Genomic DNA, 20,500 nt, shown 5'->3' on the forward strand with positions numbered 1-20,500 from the left:
TACTGTGTTAACCAGCTAGGTGCTAACCATGTTTATGTTGGCTGTTTGGTGCTAAGCAAGTACTGCAGAGTTGGGCGGGTTTCGAGGTTTCTGCAGCAAAAACAGCATTATGAAAGGGTTGGACTCAAGTGTTAAACCATGAAACTTGTTCTCTAATTTTAGCAACATTATCAGAAATCCTGGGACACAACAAGGAAACAGGGAACAAAAAATTAAAGAGTTACCTCTGGAGACTCTTGCGTGCTATCCTCGTGTTCTGAGATCTGTCTGCGTGTTATGAAAACATGCGCCGCATCCGTATTACTGTTCTGTCTTCGTTGAACTTCCAAATTGCAGTCTCTGTTCAGGGGGAGACAGACATTTAGATTCTCACTAATGAAATGCATCAAAAGGGTTTTTTAAATTAATTTTTTTATAAGATATGGGAGCCATCTTACTGCGTGGTGGGCCGTTGCCATTGTGTGGTTCTGGTTTCATGATTAACATAGTAGATCCTTCCCAGATTATCTTGCCTCTCCTCCCAGCCAGGAGGAAGAGGAGGCAGGATCTGGTTTTGTCTGGGACCTGACATATCATGTGTCTCCAGAAGCTCCCAACCAGGCTGTTAAACAAGGAGGACATCATTTTGAAACTAAACTAAGCTGTACATATGGAAAACTGGAGATAAAAAAAGTCTTGCCTTATTGGAAAATAAAATTAAACGACCATTTTCACAGAGCTTTTTCACATTTACAAACACAGCTACTGATATTAATATGTACAATTTACTATATACAAAGTTCAGTGCAAATAACTTTGTGTGTACTAAACTTTATCTGGTACCTTACTATTACTGTTCTTGGTAACTGTGAGTGGCATGCAAATAGCTGCGGCTATGCATAATGGTTGCTTTGGCCTTGAAGGCCTCCATTACCCTTTTCTTTGAATAGTTTTTTGTATTCGGGATTCTTATTTCCTACATTTCTCAGATGACTGTCTCAGTTTCACACACATTCACGCTTTGTCATTTCCTTTCTATAAATTCCACGCCCAATTTTTGTGGTGCAAACAGTGAATTTATATGCAAACAAAGTAAGGGAGTGTGTACATCCATTCATGGCTAAAGATGAGGGGGGAAATCACGTTGGTGCACACACACAATACAGTTCACAATGACTGAGATTTAGAGAAAGTATCATGGATGTGCAGTATCGTGTGTGTATATGTAAGAGATTTATACACCTGACACTCTGACTTGTGCTTTGATCTGTCAGTAAGGAGATGAACCACAAGCTATTTTGTACCTAATGCTGAAAACCAGGTGACAAGGCCAAGGTTATAGCTGGGATCTCAATGTGACCCAGCTTGTCAAAACGAGCCATAACAGTTTAATAACCTCGCAGTGTTAAGATTTAAGTTAATCTAAAAGCTCATGTTAATTTACAATACTGTTCAAAAGTCTTAAATCACCCCTCATTTCTTCATCTTTTGCTCAGAAAAATGGGAAACTGGTGCACTGATTTATTGAAATGTACAAATATAAAAGAAACAGAGTTTGTACAATTTTAATGAGCCTGAAAGTCAATAATTGTATAACCCTGCTCCTTTATTCTTCAACACAGCCTGAACTCTCTTAGCCAAGAGTTAGAATAATTTCTGTAAGTAGCCTTCAGGAGTAGTTCTTGAAAGCCATTCAAAGCTCTTCTTTGGATGTTGCCTATCTTTTGTTCTGTTGTCTGTCAGCATGATCCCAAACTGCCTCTATAGTGTTGAGGGTCTGAGCCCTGGGGAGGCAAATTCATGACCGAAAGTGTCATTGTGTGTCTTCTTGTGTAGGTATGCTTTTTTTTTTTTTTTGCATTGACAGTGTGTTTGGGATTGTCATCATGCTGAAACATACTGACGGGCTGCAGTGCTACCCCTCAGCCTCCTAGCAGATACACCTATAGCATAAATTTGAAATTATGCATCTTAGTCATATCATATGTACATTAATAGTAATAAAAACACAGATTCTGGTTCACTCCTTACAATTAAAGATGCAAATTAATGCAAACATTTTCGTGTGATGCTCTAAAAGCGAGTGCAAGGACTTAAATTCAGCACCAACTACTAACTGACCTGACACTCACGTTGAACAAGTGGAAGCACTGCTAACACAAAAGCATTCGTAACACTAAGCATAAACTTACATCGTTGTCCTCAGTCTGATCTGCAGTTTCCTCCTCTGAACCTGGGTTTTTTGGCAGGTAGGTCATTTTTAGACGCAGATGACCTTTAACTCTGGACTTGTGACTGTGTGGGAATGGCAAAAAAGTAAATAAATAATTGTTTTGTTTTCTTTGTTTTTTGTGGAAGAAATAAATATCCAAAATGCTAAAAAAAATAATAAATGAGTGAGCCAATATATGGGAAATGGAATGTAAAACAGAGAAAGACAAAAGATTAAATAACCATGAAATCATGCCAACCTTCGTGGGTGAAGCAGAAAATCCTTGAATGTGTATGGCCTTTCATTGTTAGGATTTTCTGTCTGAGAAAACAAAATAAGAAAAGGAAATCTTTCATTTCTTCACACTGCGTGAATAAATCTGCTGTTCAGCTCAGGATCATAACACTTTTAAGATACCAATGGGTGAAATGACAGTGACCGTGCACAGTGAGGGCTAATTTGTGGGTGCTGTATTTATAACAAAACAAAAGCAGCAGCATAACATAAACACAACCGACTGTATTTCCAAAACTGTGGACACTGATGTGGAACAGGCAGTAGAATAAGGATGTCCATGTTTATATTTAAATGGTGCCATAGGTGGGACTGAAGCTAAGAGCTCACACAGTGAAAACCAAATTACATTCAGCCTACTGTGATCTTAGATTAGAGACATCAGTATTACAATGAATTTTCTACAGCCAAGCACTCACCGGTATTTGATTTAAGGGGATATCCACCTGTCCCAGGAAGTCATCACGTGTCTGAAAGGGAGAGAAAGAGGGAAACACATGGACATCAGAGCCGTGACAACATCATCTACAAACACAGAGGACGGGCTGTTAATCTGATGTCTAAGAGTCCCTGTTCCAGAATGCAGGTTTAGCTAAACCTGAGAAAACTCATCTCAGCTTTTCTGCTCCAAATTTCTGACCCACTGGACCCAAATCAGTTGCCTGACAATCAGTTTCTTTTTCTTATTTATACAGTGGATATCAAAGCACATACATACTGCTTTTACAATTAGTCTGTCACCAATTTCACCAGACATCATAGGTTTATTATCAGCTCAGAATATACTGTATATGCTACACATTTCAAACTGTGACAGTAACATTTAACTGCATGTGGTAGGTAAAGAGACTGACATCCAGCCCAGCAAGTATCATCTACCCACAAAAAATACAGGGACTGATTTTTTCCATTGCAAATGACCAAAATCAGTCTTAATTTGTCTAATGCAAGTGTGTCAAGCATAAGGCCCGGGGGGCAGAATTGGCCCGCTAAAGACTCCAATCTGGCGAAGCAATTTGGGCAGCTTTGAAAAATGTGAAGAAGGGCATAAATTTCAGACTTAACTGTGTCTTCATAGGTTTTACAACTTTTCCTATTGATAAAGATCCATGATCATTCATACTACACTAAAGATATATAACAGACATTAAATGACATACATTTTTTTTTAGTATCTACTATAGAAATCTATGATTTTTACAGTGAGTTCACAGTAAACACACAAAAAAAACAAAACAAGGACTGACAATTAATTTTAGTTTTGTTTTATAATCACAGGGCACTGTGCAAAGAGCTAACAGAACTTTTACTGTAAATTTACATATTTATTTCTTGCATTCTTATTTCTTTACACCCAACGCAGCATTTTTTTTTACAATGTAGAAAACCTATGCTGTATTGTTGGACTTATATATTAAAATACCTCTGAGATTAGATTAGTGATTAAACTTTTTTACAATATGAGAAAGGAGTTTCACTGATCTGCAATATATATATATAAATAAATAAATAAATAAATAAAATGTTTTTTACATGATTCATGAAATTAAATTAGCAGGACTAATTTCCCCCTTAAAACGTCTGTCGAAAGAAATTTTAGTTCATTCTCTAGTTTCTGTACGCCTAAGTTAAGGTTATACAAGCATTAAACATCAAAGGCCAGATTAACAGTTTAACAGCAGAGTAACTTCTCTGTGTTAAACAAACCACAACTAACCATAAGTGCAGACAAAGCATCACCGAAATAACACAAAAGATGATCAGAGCAAAAGCTCCCTGGATGAGGAATGTTAACATGCCTCGTCTGTTGGGAGGGGGGATGATTAACAAGCTAAAAACAAGTTTTGGGAGACAAAACTTTTCTGAGAGAAACCAGACAAAACACATGTCATGTGAAATAACCTAAATGTGGCAATATTCAGTCAAGTCAGACACACAGGTTTAAGGTTTCACTCTACCACATCATTACCACAGTCAATGGCATTACATAGCACACAATTCACGTTTTTGGACTAGTTAAATCTATATATTTGTTTCAATGACACTACGCTGCATTCTAACTGACGGGCACAAATAGACTTATGAGATGCATTAATTACTTTTTCTGTTTTGAGTTACCGTCCTGCTGCTTCAGTTTTTCCTGGTTTGTTAAAAGAGGAAACTATGGGTGGAGCCATTGAAATACACATGGCCAACAAGTGGACCAAACTATCAGCTGTGACAGTATTGGGGGGGGGGGGGGGGGGGGAGGAGTTCTTTGCACTGAGTTAATCGATTGTCCTTGGGGTTTCCCCCACCTTTTTCCTCTTCTGCCCTCCTTGCATTTAAAAATGGTCTATTCCTTTAATATATAGCATAAGTTCTTGATTTACACAGGTTAGTTTGTTGAGTTAGGGTCTTGATTTGTTAAGCAGTTAACTCCTTTACGGGTTCACTTCTTGCTTAAAATAGTTTGTTTTCATTATTTTGTATTTTTGGTATAATTTTATGTATTTTAGGGTACAAAATAACCCTCATTTGTGAACCTTTGTAAACATTACACTTACTTGTGCATGTACATCATTTCCTCAGTCCCTTATATGGCATAAATGGGAAGCCGCAAGTGGCTTCCTCATCCTCTACCCCCACCCCCCCAAAAAAAAAAAAAAAAACTGGGTGTGGCTTAAGAGTTTGGCAGGACCTTTAGTGTGCCTTGGGCAGAAAAAGTATTTAAAAACAACTGATTTAGAGTACAGAGAACCACTTTAATATCTCTAAAGAAGTATGTCTGTGTTATCTGCAGTGACTTCAAGGTTGTACATCTCTCTCTTTTATCTCAATCATCAATAAGGGCTAGAAATATTTCCTCTTACCCGATTTTTTCACAAGACACTCCCTTTAAAAAACCGTCTTTAATTGTAGATTTAACAGAAAACGTTTACCGCTGCACTATTTTCCTACTTCAAACAATGAGAGTCATTTAACTGGCTCCATTTCCGTGTATATTTAGCATGTTGCGCAGGCAGGAATGTGTTTATCAGCCGACGATGAATGGCTGCTCTGTGTTATTCCAACAGAGACTGGGATCAAAATAATGTAGCATTTGCCAGATGAACCGTCTTTGCTTTGAACTCTTCCCACATTCACTGCATGCCTTTATTGGAGCTGTTAAGGTCTCGAAAGCAGAAGGCTGAGGCCAAGCACAGTGGGAGTCAGCATGTGTGACCAAAATTAACACCCATGGCAGGTCAAACTGTCTAACAGGGGTACAAAGTGTTTATGTGAACAAATTTAGATGGAGGCCTCCTTCATCGTGCCCTTGCACTTCTAATAGAGCAACTGAGAAAAGCATAAATCCAGATTAAAATAAACTCTGAGCAAGCTTTTCCAAAATTACAATGAACTGTCCTAAAAACAGCAGTCTCTGTTTTATGCAAGCGGTATTAAGACAAGCACACTTGTTATCGTTGCTGTTATACTGGCAAGCTTTGCATTTCCATTAAGAAACCGCCTGCTTTGCACAGTATTTCCTTCATGAGGTCTTCTAAGAATACTAAGGTTAAACACACTGTCAGTCCTCTGTGTTTATTTACCCTCCACCATATTACGGAAGTCAGAAATAATTGTATTTATTTTGGGTTTGTTTACAATACTGAATGACTGGAGATTTAACATACAGTAAACAGAGCAGCTGTGGCTGTATATAGAACACTGTCTTTATTGTTTACAGTAGTTTATATTAACAGAGGGTACCCATATGGAAAATAATTAAAAACTATTATTAGCATTGTCTATCTGATACTATGACTTACTCATAAAAGTGGCTCCCTCCACATTTCTCTCCTTTTTGTATTCGAAATCTGCTAAAGAATCCTATTTAATTAGTAAATCATAGTATAAGACATACAGGGCTCACATAAATAACTCATAGAGCTATTTTTGATGAATAAAAGTAAGAATAAAAGTTGGATAAAGAAATGTTTCATTTCTTTTTAACGGAGACATTGCGCTTATAAAACATTGAGAGATGCTCTTAACTTAAATAGATTACTTCCAAACAGCAGAGTCTTGGATTGCAATGTTAAAAGCAGAAGTACTAAAAATCACAGTTCTTGGAGTGAAAATCCAGAAGCAAGTCAATCCACACAGGCTCTCATATTAAAATCCCCAATTTTAGCTATAGAAACTGTTTACAGCATGGTTGAAAACAAAGACATTGGTACTTATGGATAGTTTCTCCCTTTATTAATTATTTTTTAATGGAGTACTGTATTGAGAGAAATATTAAAGCTTCCTTTCCAATTAGTTGTACTAACAGCTCATTTAAGAAATCTGTGCTCCAATTTTGGTGATTGAAATATTTTTTTATTTGTGTAATGCACTCAATAGGAGGTTTAATTCAATTCAATTTAATTCAGTTATATTTATATAATGCCAAATCACAACAGTAGTCACCTCAAGTTGCTTTATATTGTAAGGTAAAGAACGTCAACAATCATATGACCCCCTATGAGCAAGCGCTTTAGTGACAGTGGAAGGGAAAAAATCCCTTTTAACAGGAATACACCTCTAGCAGAACTAGGTCAGGCAGGAGCGTATATCTGCCGTGACCGGTTGGGGTGAGAGGAGGAAGTCAGGACAAAGACACGGTGTGGTGTCTGTCTGACTTCAAAAATTGAACATATAGTTAAAATGTGGGCACCAAAACCAAACAGAGGGTACATCCATCTTTTTTTAATATAGGCTATGGCTCCATCCTGCTATATATATTACAGCTTTACTCAATTGGTGTTATATCATTTAATAAACTGAGAACTTACAGTATATATTGCAGCTGAATCCATTTTTTCTTAGCATCCCGTGCAAGCGGTTATTACTAAAAGCCAGCTAAGGATAAATTGGTTTTACCCAGAAACACAATCTCCAGAATGTCCAGATCATTTTGGTGTTGTGTTTACATCAGCTGATCAAATCCACTGATCTCTCTGCCAAATAAACATTTAACTCAGCCACAAACCGTAGTGCATAAACAATTAAAGCTAACGGTTTGAAGTTGAGTAGGTCACGTCTATATCAGTAGCGAACAGATGATGGAGTGAAATCAGAGCTTCCTGGGTAAGGTGAGGCTAAAGATAACAAAGGGGAAATGCATGCTACGGACAAGTGAAACAAAACTGCCCAAGATAAAATGATAACGACAGATAAATGTCCATTCAGAGCATCCCTGCAGGCTCGTGTGACACTGAATGCAGCTCAAGTTTAGCATATGGCATTAAGCAGTGCTGACCACAGACTGCATGAGGTTGCGGCAAACAGCTACAGACACATGTTGGTAGCCTCAGCGATATCCATCTTGGCTCTGCAACGAAAAGCTGCTTTTGACAGGTGGGCAGCAGCTTGTGAAAAATAAGCTTCTGAGGAGCTAATGTGGCGGTGGTAGCGTGGTGATGATGGACACTGAACTGAAAGCTGACACAGGTGTCAAAACAGCACTTCATTGCCATGACAAAGTTAAGGCAAGTTAAAACACATTATGTCTGACAGCTTAGATGTCATTTGTTATGCTCTTGGGGAATATGCAAACAAATTATTTAACTACAGGATGAAGAATAATGTCAAATATTTCTCAACTACTGGCTGTAACCCAGTCTGTAAACTTTTTAAAGCACAGAAGTTGGGCTTTGTATAAATCATATGGGGTTAAAGGGCACTTTGCTGGGCTATCTCTCTAAATACACATTAGTTATTTTGCATGTTAACTCAGCAGCTCCACAAACCTACTTGTTTGTGTAGTGAGATACCCCTAAAATGTTTAATGCTCTATGAAACTGTAAATGCTTGTTATTTCGCTATATAAAATCATTGTTAACATTCATTTGATTCATGTCTTCACCTTGTTGTGCAACACATTCATACCTGGTTATTCATTAACTATGGTGATGACTCATCTGGTGACTTTGGGAGTGCGGCTAACCAGAGCAAATGAAGTTTTCAAACACTACACCACTGATATGAACCGACATGTTCAGCCACACACAGCTTTTCTTTGTTTCTGGAGCAGTATTTAAAAGTTTTAGGTGATTGTCCACGTGCAGCTGAGAAAAACAAATTCTAAAAATATAAAAAAAGGTCCAGAAATAGACAGATGCTAATTTGTCATATTGCAGTATTATTAAGTCTGCAACAGTTATACGTTTGTATTTTGGAGTACATATGTTGGTTAGCAGTGCTGGTCTGTTTGTACTCAGGTGACCTATTTTTTTGAAGTGGCTATAAAAGGAAGTACAAAGTACAAATTTATACACGTTTGGGCAATAAAATCTGTAGCTGTTTTTTAACATTTCCACTACAGATGTGGGAGGATTATCCATGACCTGTATGGGTTTTATTATTGTCGCATCTTTTTCTTATAGTTACCTAAGATTATGATGCACAAGATCTTAGATAACCATTAGCACGACTCACAGCGTAGGTGGACATGACAATAAAAACAAAAGCGTGTAATACAAAAGACTTTCAAGAAGAACTTATAGTTACTGTGGTTTTGCATTTTAATTAGTTCAGTTTTTGTTTTCACTTTATTTACAAGGTCCTGAACAACTAGGCCCCATCTTATCTTTAAGACCTCATAGTACCATATCACCCCAACAACTTCGCTCTCAGACCACTGGCTTTCTTGTGGTCCCAGGAGTATTTAAAAGTAGAAGCCTTCAGCTTTCAGGTCTCTCTTCTTTGGAACCAGGTCCTCGCTGGGTGCTTCCCATGAGTGTTTCTTTTTCTCTGACCCTTTTTTCACTAACTGTGTTTACACACCTCTCTGCATTTAATTATTAGTTATTATTTATCTCTGGTTTTCTTCCACATTGTGTCTTTTGTCCTCTCTCCCTCCCCCTCACCCCCAACTGGTCATGCAGATGGCTGAGCCTGGTTCTACCAGAGGTTTCTTCCTGTTAAAAGGGAGTTTTTCTGTACCACTGTCGCCAAGTGCTTTCTCATAGATGATCGTTTGATTGTTGGGGTTTTCTCTGTATTACAGTAGGGTATTTACTCCACAATATAATAAGCACCTCGAGGCAACTGTTGCTGTGATTTGGCGCTATATAAATATTGGAAAAAAAAAGTTTTACTTTCTGGAGTTGGTTGGCTTGTTTTAATTTAGTTTTTATTAGTTTTATTATTATTGGTGGCTATTTGTCAGGGATTAAACTGCAGTGGTTCAGAACATGTATTTCTTCCCTAGAAATCAAAACATAAACAGATATATGCACCAAAGTATCTTCAACGCCACTTCACACCAAAGAGGTTCCCGGTTTGAACCTTCCTGATCAGATAGGGCTTTTCTCTTTGGAGCTTGTTCTCCTTATGTCTGGTGATTCTGAAATTGGCCAGATATGTTGTTATCTGTCTTGCCTTTGCAGCCCAGTGATGGATTAGCAACCTGTCCGGTGTGCTACAGCTGGGATAAGCTCCAGAACCCCCACAACCCCCGTTAAATGACACTCCAGTTGCCTAGGCCTAGAAACCAGTCTATGTCTTCCTGGCAACCACAACCCCGACTATTTGGCGAATGGGTGCTGGAGGTTTCTAGCAGGTTTCTCGGTGAAACTGCACAACCAAAAACTGTTTGGCCACCTGTTTTTTGCACTGAAGATGCTGACTCATCTGCAAACACCCGCCAACTACTCACTGAGGGGTGGGTATAAATGCATGATGCAAACTAGAAATAGAGATCATTCACCTTCAAAATAAAAGTGCATTTTGAAACATGCTGGTTGTACAATTAAGCAGAACTTTTACTTTTTCAAACAAATTCGCTAGCGACCAAGGAAATCAAAATGAGGTTTTCAGTGCAGCAACCTCTTTGACACCAGTAACCATTTGCCAACTAGTCTGGGACTACACATTTTTCAATAGAAGACTAAGTTTACTAGTGGATCACTGAGCAGTCTCTAGGCCTGTGTGACTGAGGCCTAAGTTCTTAAGAAACTGGATTGGGGACAATATTGTTTTAGTTAGCGTTTGCCTTCTTCTGACGTGTAGTTGTTATTTATATGTCAGTTAACTAAATGTTTTTTACAGCTAGTTTCAGTTTAGTTTTAACCACATTCACCTTGTGAGACTAAATGTGTATGACGCAGGTCAGTTTTTATTGTATGAAAATGTGTAGTTTTAGTCTAGTTTTTTTTGGTGTCAGTGTTAGTGCGTTTTTTTTTATTATTATATGGAGAACATATGTCAGAGGGAAGAAGTAAGAAAATCAGTGCAGGTATTACAATTAAAACACAGAACTTTTTGATTCACAGCAGAAAGCAGTTGACTCACAGTCTTGTCTACAGACTCATTAAACACATCCATCAAAGCCTTCTTGGCAAGTTGTGAAACAATTTTTCCAAATTAACAACTTTCTCAATTTTTTTTCTTTTATTAGCAACTTTTTTTAAGAGTCTAATTATTTTTTTTTTAAAGATAATTTTCAAGTTTTTCCATGTTCATTATTTATAGTTAGGCATGAAGCATGTTTTGGGCCTTCTAGAGTGAAAGTATAACTGAGATTTACCTAAGCAAACATAACTATTTTAAAAATAAATGGACTGACTAATTAGTGGAGGAAGCCGTCCTACTTGACATTCTGCTAAATGGAGGGGGGTAGGGGTGGAGACTGACACTTGATATTTCACAAACACTGGCTGGCAGTGGCACCAAGGAAAGCAACACACCACCAGTTTACTGGGAAAGGCTCACACTTTCATTCCGCCTACGTTACATTAGCACCACACACATGCACGTCCACAGATGGCTGGTATGACTGCGCAGCGCTCTAGTATCATGCAGTTAAATTTGAATCAGTGCTACACACCAGTAGACTATCTGGAGTCAGGCAGAATATTTCAGAGGCACTTTATTTATATCAGCAAGGGGCACCACTTTTCCCACTGCTATAATTAGCCTGGGTAAATACTTAGGTCAATTACTCATAGTGCTAACAGAATAATAAAAAAGGAAACTATTCAAAAGATGAGTTCACACACCGACAGACACACAAACAGGTTGAAAGAGAACCTTTCCCTCTTATTCACTAATTTCTGGGAAACTAATAAGCAGATGGATTTACTGTAATGCAACCGAATACCTTTGAATGTTTGTCCACATTGGGCTTGTTAATTGCATGACTTAGCTGTAGCGATCTTCTCAGTTACTGAACCTCACTCTTTCTTGACCTGCAGTAAACTGAGTTTTAAGAATGTGAATGGCAGAGCTGTATATCTGTATATCTATATAGACATAAAATACACAGAACTATTTGAATGTTGAACTTTATGCAAGGGAAAATTAAGCACAAAGTCAATATAAAATATAGTTGTTATTTGCATTACTTTACACAGTCCAGCTGTTATTTTAGTCCTGTGTACATGGCAGTTAAAGTCAGTGCATGTGGAATCTCCTGGAACCAGTTTAATAACATTTCAGTGAATCCACTTTGTTCTTTCCCTTAATGTGCTTTCCTGAGCCTTGCTGTGTCACGTAAACTTAAAAAAAAAATGCTTATTTGACAGCTGTTATCCTCTCTATACACTATGAGGTATAAGGCCTGGGACCTTCCATTTAAGAAACTTACCTCGGCACATTGACCTGAGCTTATGGGTGTATTATTCCATTTGTTGCCTGTGTTTATATCAGGAAGAGAGGTAGGCAACTTAGCCGGGCAGCAAGGAGACAAATGAATGTGCACATGTGGAGAGCAGGGGCTGCTGAGTTTGGGATTCGAAACGTGACATGAAATTCCAGTGTTGGCGTAAGGCACCTCGAGGGAAAAGCTCCTCTGTATGGCGTGATGACAGTGTTTTTCCTGGTGGCCTTTTCCTGATGAACAAGCTTTCAGGTTTTTCTCAGAAGGTTTAGTTGAGGAGAACAAACAAGCAGAGGTACTACGATAAAGTTTCTTGTGGCAGTCGCGATCACCCTCTGGGTGCTCTGCTGGGTAATGAGCCTCGGGATATTCCACATTGACTGTAGCTGTTGTTGTGGCTCCTTTTCCTGATATCATTGGTTTCTGGTGGGCAAAGCGCAGCAACAGGCTGCTGGAGTGACGATTTGATCTGTCTAGAGACGATGACACTTCCTTTATTTTGCTCATGTCCTCTGTTTTAGATTTTGGTTCGTCCTGTAAGGGAATATTAAACTGCACCATGTGTTTGGTGTCCCTGAACTCAGCCGAACAGCTTTCTTTTGGGAAGCGATGGCCGCTTACTGCCGTGTTGGTGGACCCTTTGGAAGTCACTTCCTCATCTGCCAGTGAGTATCCATTAACAGAAGTCTGAAGAGATGACTGATTAGAGCCCTTCCCTATAGGGAGCGCAGGAAAAACCACTGGACTTACTGGGGAAGCAGGTGGGGTGCTGCAGGGGCTCTTTGGGAATATAACTAAGGAGGAGCACCGCCTCAGGGGGACCTTGGACTTGCAGCAGTGTAGACTCCTCTCTTGGGTGGTCTTATGCTTTTCTGGTGCCTCTGGCTCGAAGATGCTGTTACTGCTACAGTAGCCGCCATCGCTGGCCATGCTGCTGCTGCACGAACCCCCGTCAGAACCCGCACACGCTCCTCCTCCTTCACCAGCTCCTGGTTCTCCATCCTCTACGCTGCCATCCACCTCTCCGCTGAGCTTTCCACAGGGCTGGAGTGAGATCTGTAGAATTCTCTTCTTATTACATCCTCCGGTGTTAACCCTGGGTATGAACACTGAAGAGTATTGATTATAAGCATAATCTGGTGACAGAGGAGTCACCTTCAAGTGGACAGAATTGTGCGCCAGACTCTCCGAGGGGCTTTGAGCTGACACACTGACTCCGCTTTCCTCACCATGGCTGCTGAGGCTTTCTGACAGAGGGTCCGTGCTGCTTCTCCTTGACGCAAAATGCAAGCGGAGCCGACGTGCCATTCGTTTAACTCTCTAATCCCTGCAGCGCCAGCGGGAGCTGCATGATCAAACTTGCTGGCTGGGAAAAGGAGAGCAAAGCAACTGCTCCAAACTCTGCTCTGTGATCACAATCATTAGGGACTGCGCATTGCCAAAATAGCTCTGGTGACAACCTACATTCCTCTCCAGGCGGACCACGGCTTTTAGTCAGGGGAGGTCAGTGGTTCTGTGTGGAGGCATGACCCAAACAGATGACCTTTGAAAACAGATTAATCTCACTGCTGAGCCCCCTTTAAAGACAGGGCTGCGGAGCAGAAAGCAACACTGAGAGTTGAAGGAAAAAGCGGACCTGCTTCATAGCCTTAGCTCAGGGCTAGTTAACTGCACCCTCTGACAAATGTTTAACACCTCACATCTGCTGCTGCCACCTCACTCCTGTTTACTCCCTTGGTGAAAAAAAACAAAAAAACAAAAAAACAACAACAACGCGGCAGTCGTCCACGCTGCATCTTCGACTAAAGCTCTGGTCAACTGTTACTCCTGCTTCAGGCCACTCACCCAAGACTTCACTTCCTGCTGCAGCTATGCTTCTTATGTTTCTGCTGCTCTGTGCCCCCACAAATATTTTTACCCACTGCTATTGAATTACAGGAAATCAAAGGGACTGACTTTCAACATAATTCTGCTTCAGAGTGAGGACTGGGTGACAAAGCTCAGCTAGCACACAATAAAAATGCCAAAGAAAATATGCAAAAGAGCACCTAAACAAATAAAAACACTAATAAAAATGCTTTTTGATCCTCAGTGACTGAACAACCTGCTGCAAATCATCTGCTTTACTGCAGAAAATTCAACACGATAAGAGGGAGAAAGATTTGTGGGACCGCGGTGACGCGACACCAGTCACTCGACACTTCATGTAACAGTCAGTACTCATCTGATTTCCTCTCCACGCCTGTTACTCTGATATTGCTCTGCCTCTAAATCGGTTTTAGCATAGTTTTTAATAGTAAGACGCCAGGCCAGGATAAAGCAATGATTCACCGGTGGACACTTCCTGCTGTGGTGGAAGTCATCACCTACATTTTTAAGGAGCATGACAAACTGCCAGAAAAAACCCATGATTGGCCATTAATCACTCATCCAGGCAAAAGCAGCTTTAACTGATGTTGACGGTATCTAGGCCATAAGACAAGGCTGGTGACGCACACCGCACGTTCATGTTAAGTCACAGAGTATGATGTAATACGCCAATATTGCAAAGCTGCCTGGAAATAGGCACAAGAATTTGGCATGACAGCGAACATCATGCTTTGCATTGAAGGATAAGTTATATATTTATTTAATAAAGTCTTCAGCGAATGTGTCTGAGGTGAGGTCATCAATAAATTGGGTCAGTGGGGTGTGGCTAGAGTAGAGGCTGGGCATCTATTAAGGTGCAGCCCTAAAGAGTTTTGATGTTTTACGATCAAACAAATCAGCAGAAAATATGGCTGAACTGATAACGTTGTCCTAGAGGAACAAGGGGCACTGACTGACATCTGACTGGGGTGTCTGAGAGTTGGTGTGTGTAAATGTGTTCTATACAACTCATCACACATGCAGTAATCAAACTTTTAGAGAGCTGAGTAGCATTTCTCAGATCTCTGTCCAAGAAAATATTGACAGGCATTTTTAATCCATCCATGCATGCATTCTCTTCTGCTTATCCTTATCAGGGTCACAGGGGGGCTGGAGCCTATCCCAGCTACCCATTTTTTATGGTTAGAGAAATATTATAAAGGTGATCGAACATCTGCTGCCAGTGTCCAAAAGCCAAACAGGGCGAATGACCTCTTTAAAATCTCTCAGTGAGACATGCTTTTACAGGAGACTCTTTCCGGAGTAGTGTAAAGAGCTTGGAAAGAAAGCAACTAGACTTCTTTAAGTTTATTGAAGACTTATTTGGCACCTTTCTAAATTTTAATTTCAAGGACTCACACATGGATTCATATAGCACTTTATTATATGCCTTTAAGCACTTTCTAACTATCACACACTGTCTTTCTCTAATGGATTTTTCTGAAGAACTTTGGGGATCAAACCACTGACCTTCTTTTTATCAGATGACCCGAATGACTGAGCAACATGTCCTGTTTTGTTCACTTATACCATTTCTGATTTACTAGAATTTTTCTACTGATAAACTTACTGCAAACCAAGATATCAACAGCTACATGTTTGAAGCTAGCTTCCTGCTAATGTAATAGTGTAAGTAACTGCTACAGGTTCATTTTCCACACATGGAAGTTCACTGCAGGTTCCATTTAGGATTAGGCTTAATCCATATATGAAAAAGCCACTGATGTAGTTTATCTTCACAGAAGAGATATATTTAGTGTACTATATAACAAATTTTAGTGATATATTAATATGTCCAGCTCCAGTCCCAGTCTGAGTATGTTTTTCTACCTGCCTGATTGGTTTGGATAAGTTTGGTTGCCTCTCAGCGTTTAGCTTTTTTTCATAGTCTTTGTAAATGTTGTTTTGCTGTAGGCTACAAAGCAGCTACCATTGTATCACTTTCTTTTACCATTTGAATCGTGTCAATTAATTCAAGTGCAGGTAACCATAGCAACTTCTGCATTCATGCTGTCTCTGGAAGTGGGGAAGGGCCTGCTGCAAAGACACACTCACGTATTTTAAGCGAGAACTGTACAGCAGCATCTGATTTACTTTTTTATGGTTTTTGTGGGTGTGTCTAGCTGCCTGTGAGATAACTGGGAACTAGATATGACCGCGCTGCTGTTAGATTAGATTATGGGGGTCTGCTGGCATAGCCTGGAGAAGTGATTTACTAAAGAGTTTAACCCTGTGGAGTCTGACCTCTTGCTATCAGAATATGTAATTTTACTTTTTTTAATTGTTCTCAAGAGTCTGGGTAATCAAGGAGCAAAGGAAATATCATTTCAACTAAAATGCATCGAACACTAACTATATATATATATATATATATATATAGTAACTGGCTGTGTACTATCTAAAAATCTGGCCAAAAAAATAAAGTGTCCAAATATATCCATCCATCAAAGTTTCACATTTTGTTAAAGTAAAAACTACTTTTGGTGGTGCTAGAGGACATGTCATAGTCCAAAGGAACAAAGATTTATGCTGTGGGAATAATAAATGTTTATTTATTAAACTCTCAAGAGGCTATAATTGAAAGTCTTAGCCAGAAGAATCTTATCATGCCAAGATGTGAAAGCTCACACTGTGGAAACACCATGTGGAAACAATAATCATCCAATCAACACATCTCGTATGAGACGACCAACAAAGCACGTTTCTTGCTGAGCTCTCGGTGTGCCAGAGCTGCAGACACACACACACACACACACACACACACACACACAAACACTTTCACAGCTCTGACACACCCTCCAAAATACTCCAACGTGTACCTGGAGCATGACAAGGCAGAACTGAGTGACTCACCCCCGTCTTTATTTTATCATGTGACTGGAAACCTGTGACGTAGTGACAGGTTCTAGAAACATTCAGCCATTTAGCTGCAAATGAAAGCTCGTGTGTTGACAGTTTTTTAATGACCTAACGACTGAATGTACCTGAAAAGTCTGAGCAAAACCCGCTGAAACATGTTGAATGTTGTGGTAACAAATTTATGATGTAGAAACTCCACGATTACAAAAAGCATCACAAGACTATTAACAGTGAGCTGATTCAGATTTCACAAGAGTTAGAAATGTGAATGTAATTATCATAAACTGATGGGACTGCTGGATGGCTGCCCGATGCTTGGCTTTTTATTGACTTGTAATTCCGAGAATCTACTTTGCCGCTTCCTGGTATTGTTGGGGACCAAACTTTACCAGTGATAAAAGTCTATGAAGCTGTATACAGCTCCAGTGGGAAAGGGGCAGGTGATTCACTGATTCTACAAACTGCAAGACATGTATCGCAGTTATAAGAAATGTAGCTTAGGACACTACAAAGAATGACAACTTCTTTTGTTTTCTTTCCATTATAAAATAAAGTTAGTTATGAATGAAATATTAAATATGGAGCAGCAAAACAATCAAGAAAACAATCCAAAGCTTCCAATAAAAAAACCTGTATGAGCTTTGGAAAACCTGTTTTCCCCCAAGTGATTGCTGGAAATTGCTGGCAGCCAGTAGATGAAATTGGTCACAAAGAGGTACATACGGTGCTGCACATAGGAACTCCTTGCAGTTGCTTTGCTCACTAGCAGATTGCCACAGTTGCCACATGTAGTTTGCATGGACTTGCAAAAAATTGCCGACTGCTCGCCGAGCGGTAGTAAAACTGTGAAAAGTGAGACGCAAACTAAAAAATGGAGACTGTTTCACTTCAAAGTAAAAGCTGGTCGCTCGTCAACCAGTCTCTAGGACTAAGCACCAGTAGATGTTTTTATCATTATCATTTTCTAGCCTGCTTTTAGTAGTTGGTGCTTTTTTTAGCGGAGGATCAATGCAAATTGAACAAGAGCAGCTCAAGACAAATATCTACACCAAGTCTCTGAATCCAGATTAGTCTCTGATACAATCTTGAGAACATCAACAATGTCTTCTGATATTTATTATTTCAACTTATAGACATATGATTGCTGTTTCTCTTCAATCCAGATCTACAAGGAGAGCGACTCCAAAAGTTAATCAATTCCTACCTCTGGTAACACTTTTATAAATATGTTCATACTTTTTAAAATAATCGTAAAACCAAACCGTAAAACCAAAGCTTACCGTGGCAGATGCATGAAAGGAAACACAGGAGTTTTATTCAACGTGAAGCTAATTTGTAATACGCATGCACATCTCTCTGGTGCATGAATATAAGAGTGATAAAGAGAGTTTTCAGTTCATTTTCTGCTTCTGTGAGTTGAGGTGATATTTAGTACAGTCACATAAGGACTTCTGAGCATCCATGTTGGTTCACTGCTTGACCGTGTTGACTTTGCATACAGTTACAGACTGTTAGCTGCAAAACTCAGACAGCAGTGGTCGTGTCACTAGAGTCCGCCTGTTCGTGCGTACCTGCTTCGTATCAGCCCAGGATGAAACTGGGTCAGCAGCTTATCACATCTCCTCCTACATTTAGGCTACATCCTAAAACCTTTAACATCACTTTGCGCCAATTGTGTAATCAGTAAGGAAACACTAGACGCAGGCATCGATATTCTCTTCAGTCTCCTATTCAAACTATTCAGCTGCATCCTCTCCATGCCCTTAAGATTTGCCCCTATTTACAGTCATGAATAATAAGGTATCCCAGTTTCCAACAGTACTTCAAGTGTCATGGCAAAATAAGGGCCTCTGTGTATTTGACAGGCAGACAAAGCACAGTTAACCTTGTAATGACTGGGGCATACCCTCCTCCATACAAATATGAAACATACTGTACCATTTTACGACATGCAACGGTTTCTTTGCACAGCAATAAATTTTCTTAGTCAATAAATGGGCAAAACTGAGTTGTGCAGTGTGAAAGTTGATCATTTTTTATATTCAATTTATTTAAGACGACCTTATAAAAAAAACTTTAATCAAGTTTGTTACTCTTGTGTTCTTAGAATAAATTACAAATATTTTCCTTATTATAAGATATAATTTACAAAAAAGTCTACTGAGCTAGTAGATCTGTCAATAATGAGGGTACCATGGACATTTGACAATCACACAATCCATAACTGTAACTGGCATTTCTTTCATGTAGCAAAAATTAATTTCAGTGGAAAATAAGGCTTTATAAGTTGCAATTTAAGACCATAAACATGATCTAAAAGTGACCTTAGGCTCCAGCAACTAGCAATTTAAGCCTATTTTACTTCTGCTGGTCAGACAGGAAATGTATATGTGCTATCTTGGGATTTGTAAATGTGTTGAACCATTACTCGAAGTTATCACTTTCTGCAGACTGGAGCCTGGTCCAAGTGTGCAGAGCATGAAATAAGTAAAGTAGGCTCAGATCATGGTTGGACTCAGATCTAGTGGACAATGCCAAATGACAAAAACGCACTGAAGCAGATAAACTGGGAATATTACTGTTATGTTAGCACTTAATGTGATAAAATGCAGAATATATTTCCAGTAAAAAACTTTTGTTTCATTCATTGTGTGTTGTTACACTTCAAATCTCATATCTGCTGACTCTCATTCACATATAACATAAGAATGTAGTATATAATGCCACCATCTCATCTACAACCTCATTTGACTTGACCAAACACACACATATACAGATCACAGTAGGAAGTCTGTATTTGTTAGGCAAATCTGGGGAATTAAAAAAAAAACAACTAATTAATAATGTGTTAGAGACCCAGTTTACTCTTAAATGTTACCCTGATCGGTCTGTCCCATTCTAACAGGAATTATTGGGGCGCCTGTTTAGCCCACTCCACAGCTCCACATTACACTTTAGCTCCACAATATTTGACCAGCTTTGCATTTAGGCAATCCAACCACAACTAAAGAGCATAATCCCAGTACCTTTAGTAATTAAACCCCCTCCAGATATCACATTTCACGTGGATTTTACACTGTGTGTGGAAATACTGACGATAAAGATCTGCTGCTGATCTGCTCACTTATTTTCACTTATTCACATTTGTTTTCACATTTGCACAGACACACACACACACACGGAAACCCATGCCCAAAAGCTCCTGGCAGACAATTTTTGTGCTGATGTTAATCCCAGAGGCGGTTTGAAGGTCTGCCAGGTTTTACACAGTCAGCAACCGCACTCTAACTTTACGTGGTATGACACTTTGGTGGTTGACTTGCTGTAGTACCCAAAGTTTGCAGTAGCATAGCTTATAACATATAGCTTGGTTGTGAATATCTCGGAGGGAGGACACTTCACCAACTGACTTGTTGCAATGCTGGCATCTAATTACAGTTTCACAAATTCAGCGAGCGCATCGGAACAACCCATTCCTTCACAAATGTTTGTAAAGGCAGACTGCACGGCTAGGTGCTTGATTTTATACACCTGTGGTAATGTGACTAAAAGCACCTGAATTCAAAGAATAAGATTTGTCGCCCAATGCAGTTTAGTGTAGATCATATACAGAAACAAACATAAATAATTAAAACTAACTC

The 20,500-nt window shown here is 39.3% G+C and overlaps 1 protein-coding gene across 3 annotated transcripts in view; it reads right to left on the reverse strand.

The window, feature by feature from the left end:
* nedd4a (NEDD4 E3 ubiquitin protein ligase a) overlaps nt 1–20,500 on the reverse strand; it is a 40,281-nt gene that overhangs the window by 15,247 nt on the left and 4,534 nt on the right. The window contains exons 1-6 of one of the 3 annotated variants that reach the window (XM_084933157.1): nt 12,081–20,496; nt 2,905–2,955; nt 2,451–2,512; nt 2,172–2,274; nt 438–601; nt 225–339 (exon numbers count right to left, since the gene is read on the reverse strand). In XM_084933157.1, coding sequence (XP_084789283.1) covers nt 225–339; nt 438–601; nt 2,172–2,274; nt 2,451–2,512; nt 2,905–2,955; nt 12,081–13,400 — 1,815 coding nt within the window. In that variant the 5' untranslated portion in view covers nt 13,401–20,496. Of the gene's footprint in view, nt 1–224; nt 340–437; nt 602–2,171; nt 2,275–2,450; nt 2,513–2,904; nt 2,958–12,080; nt 20,497–20,500 lie in introns of those variants that run through there. The other 2 variants (XM_084933165.1, XM_084933173.1) reach the window with 2 other exon arrangements.

Source organism: Perissodus microlepis, chromosome 1, assembly GCF_051167445.1.
Source record: "Perissodus microlepis isolate ML-2025 ecotype Zambia chromosome 1, ASM5116744v1, whole genome shotgun sequence".
NCBI classification, from domain to species: Eukaryota; Metazoa; Chordata; class Actinopteri; order Cichliformes; family Cichlidae; genus Perissodus; species Perissodus microlepis.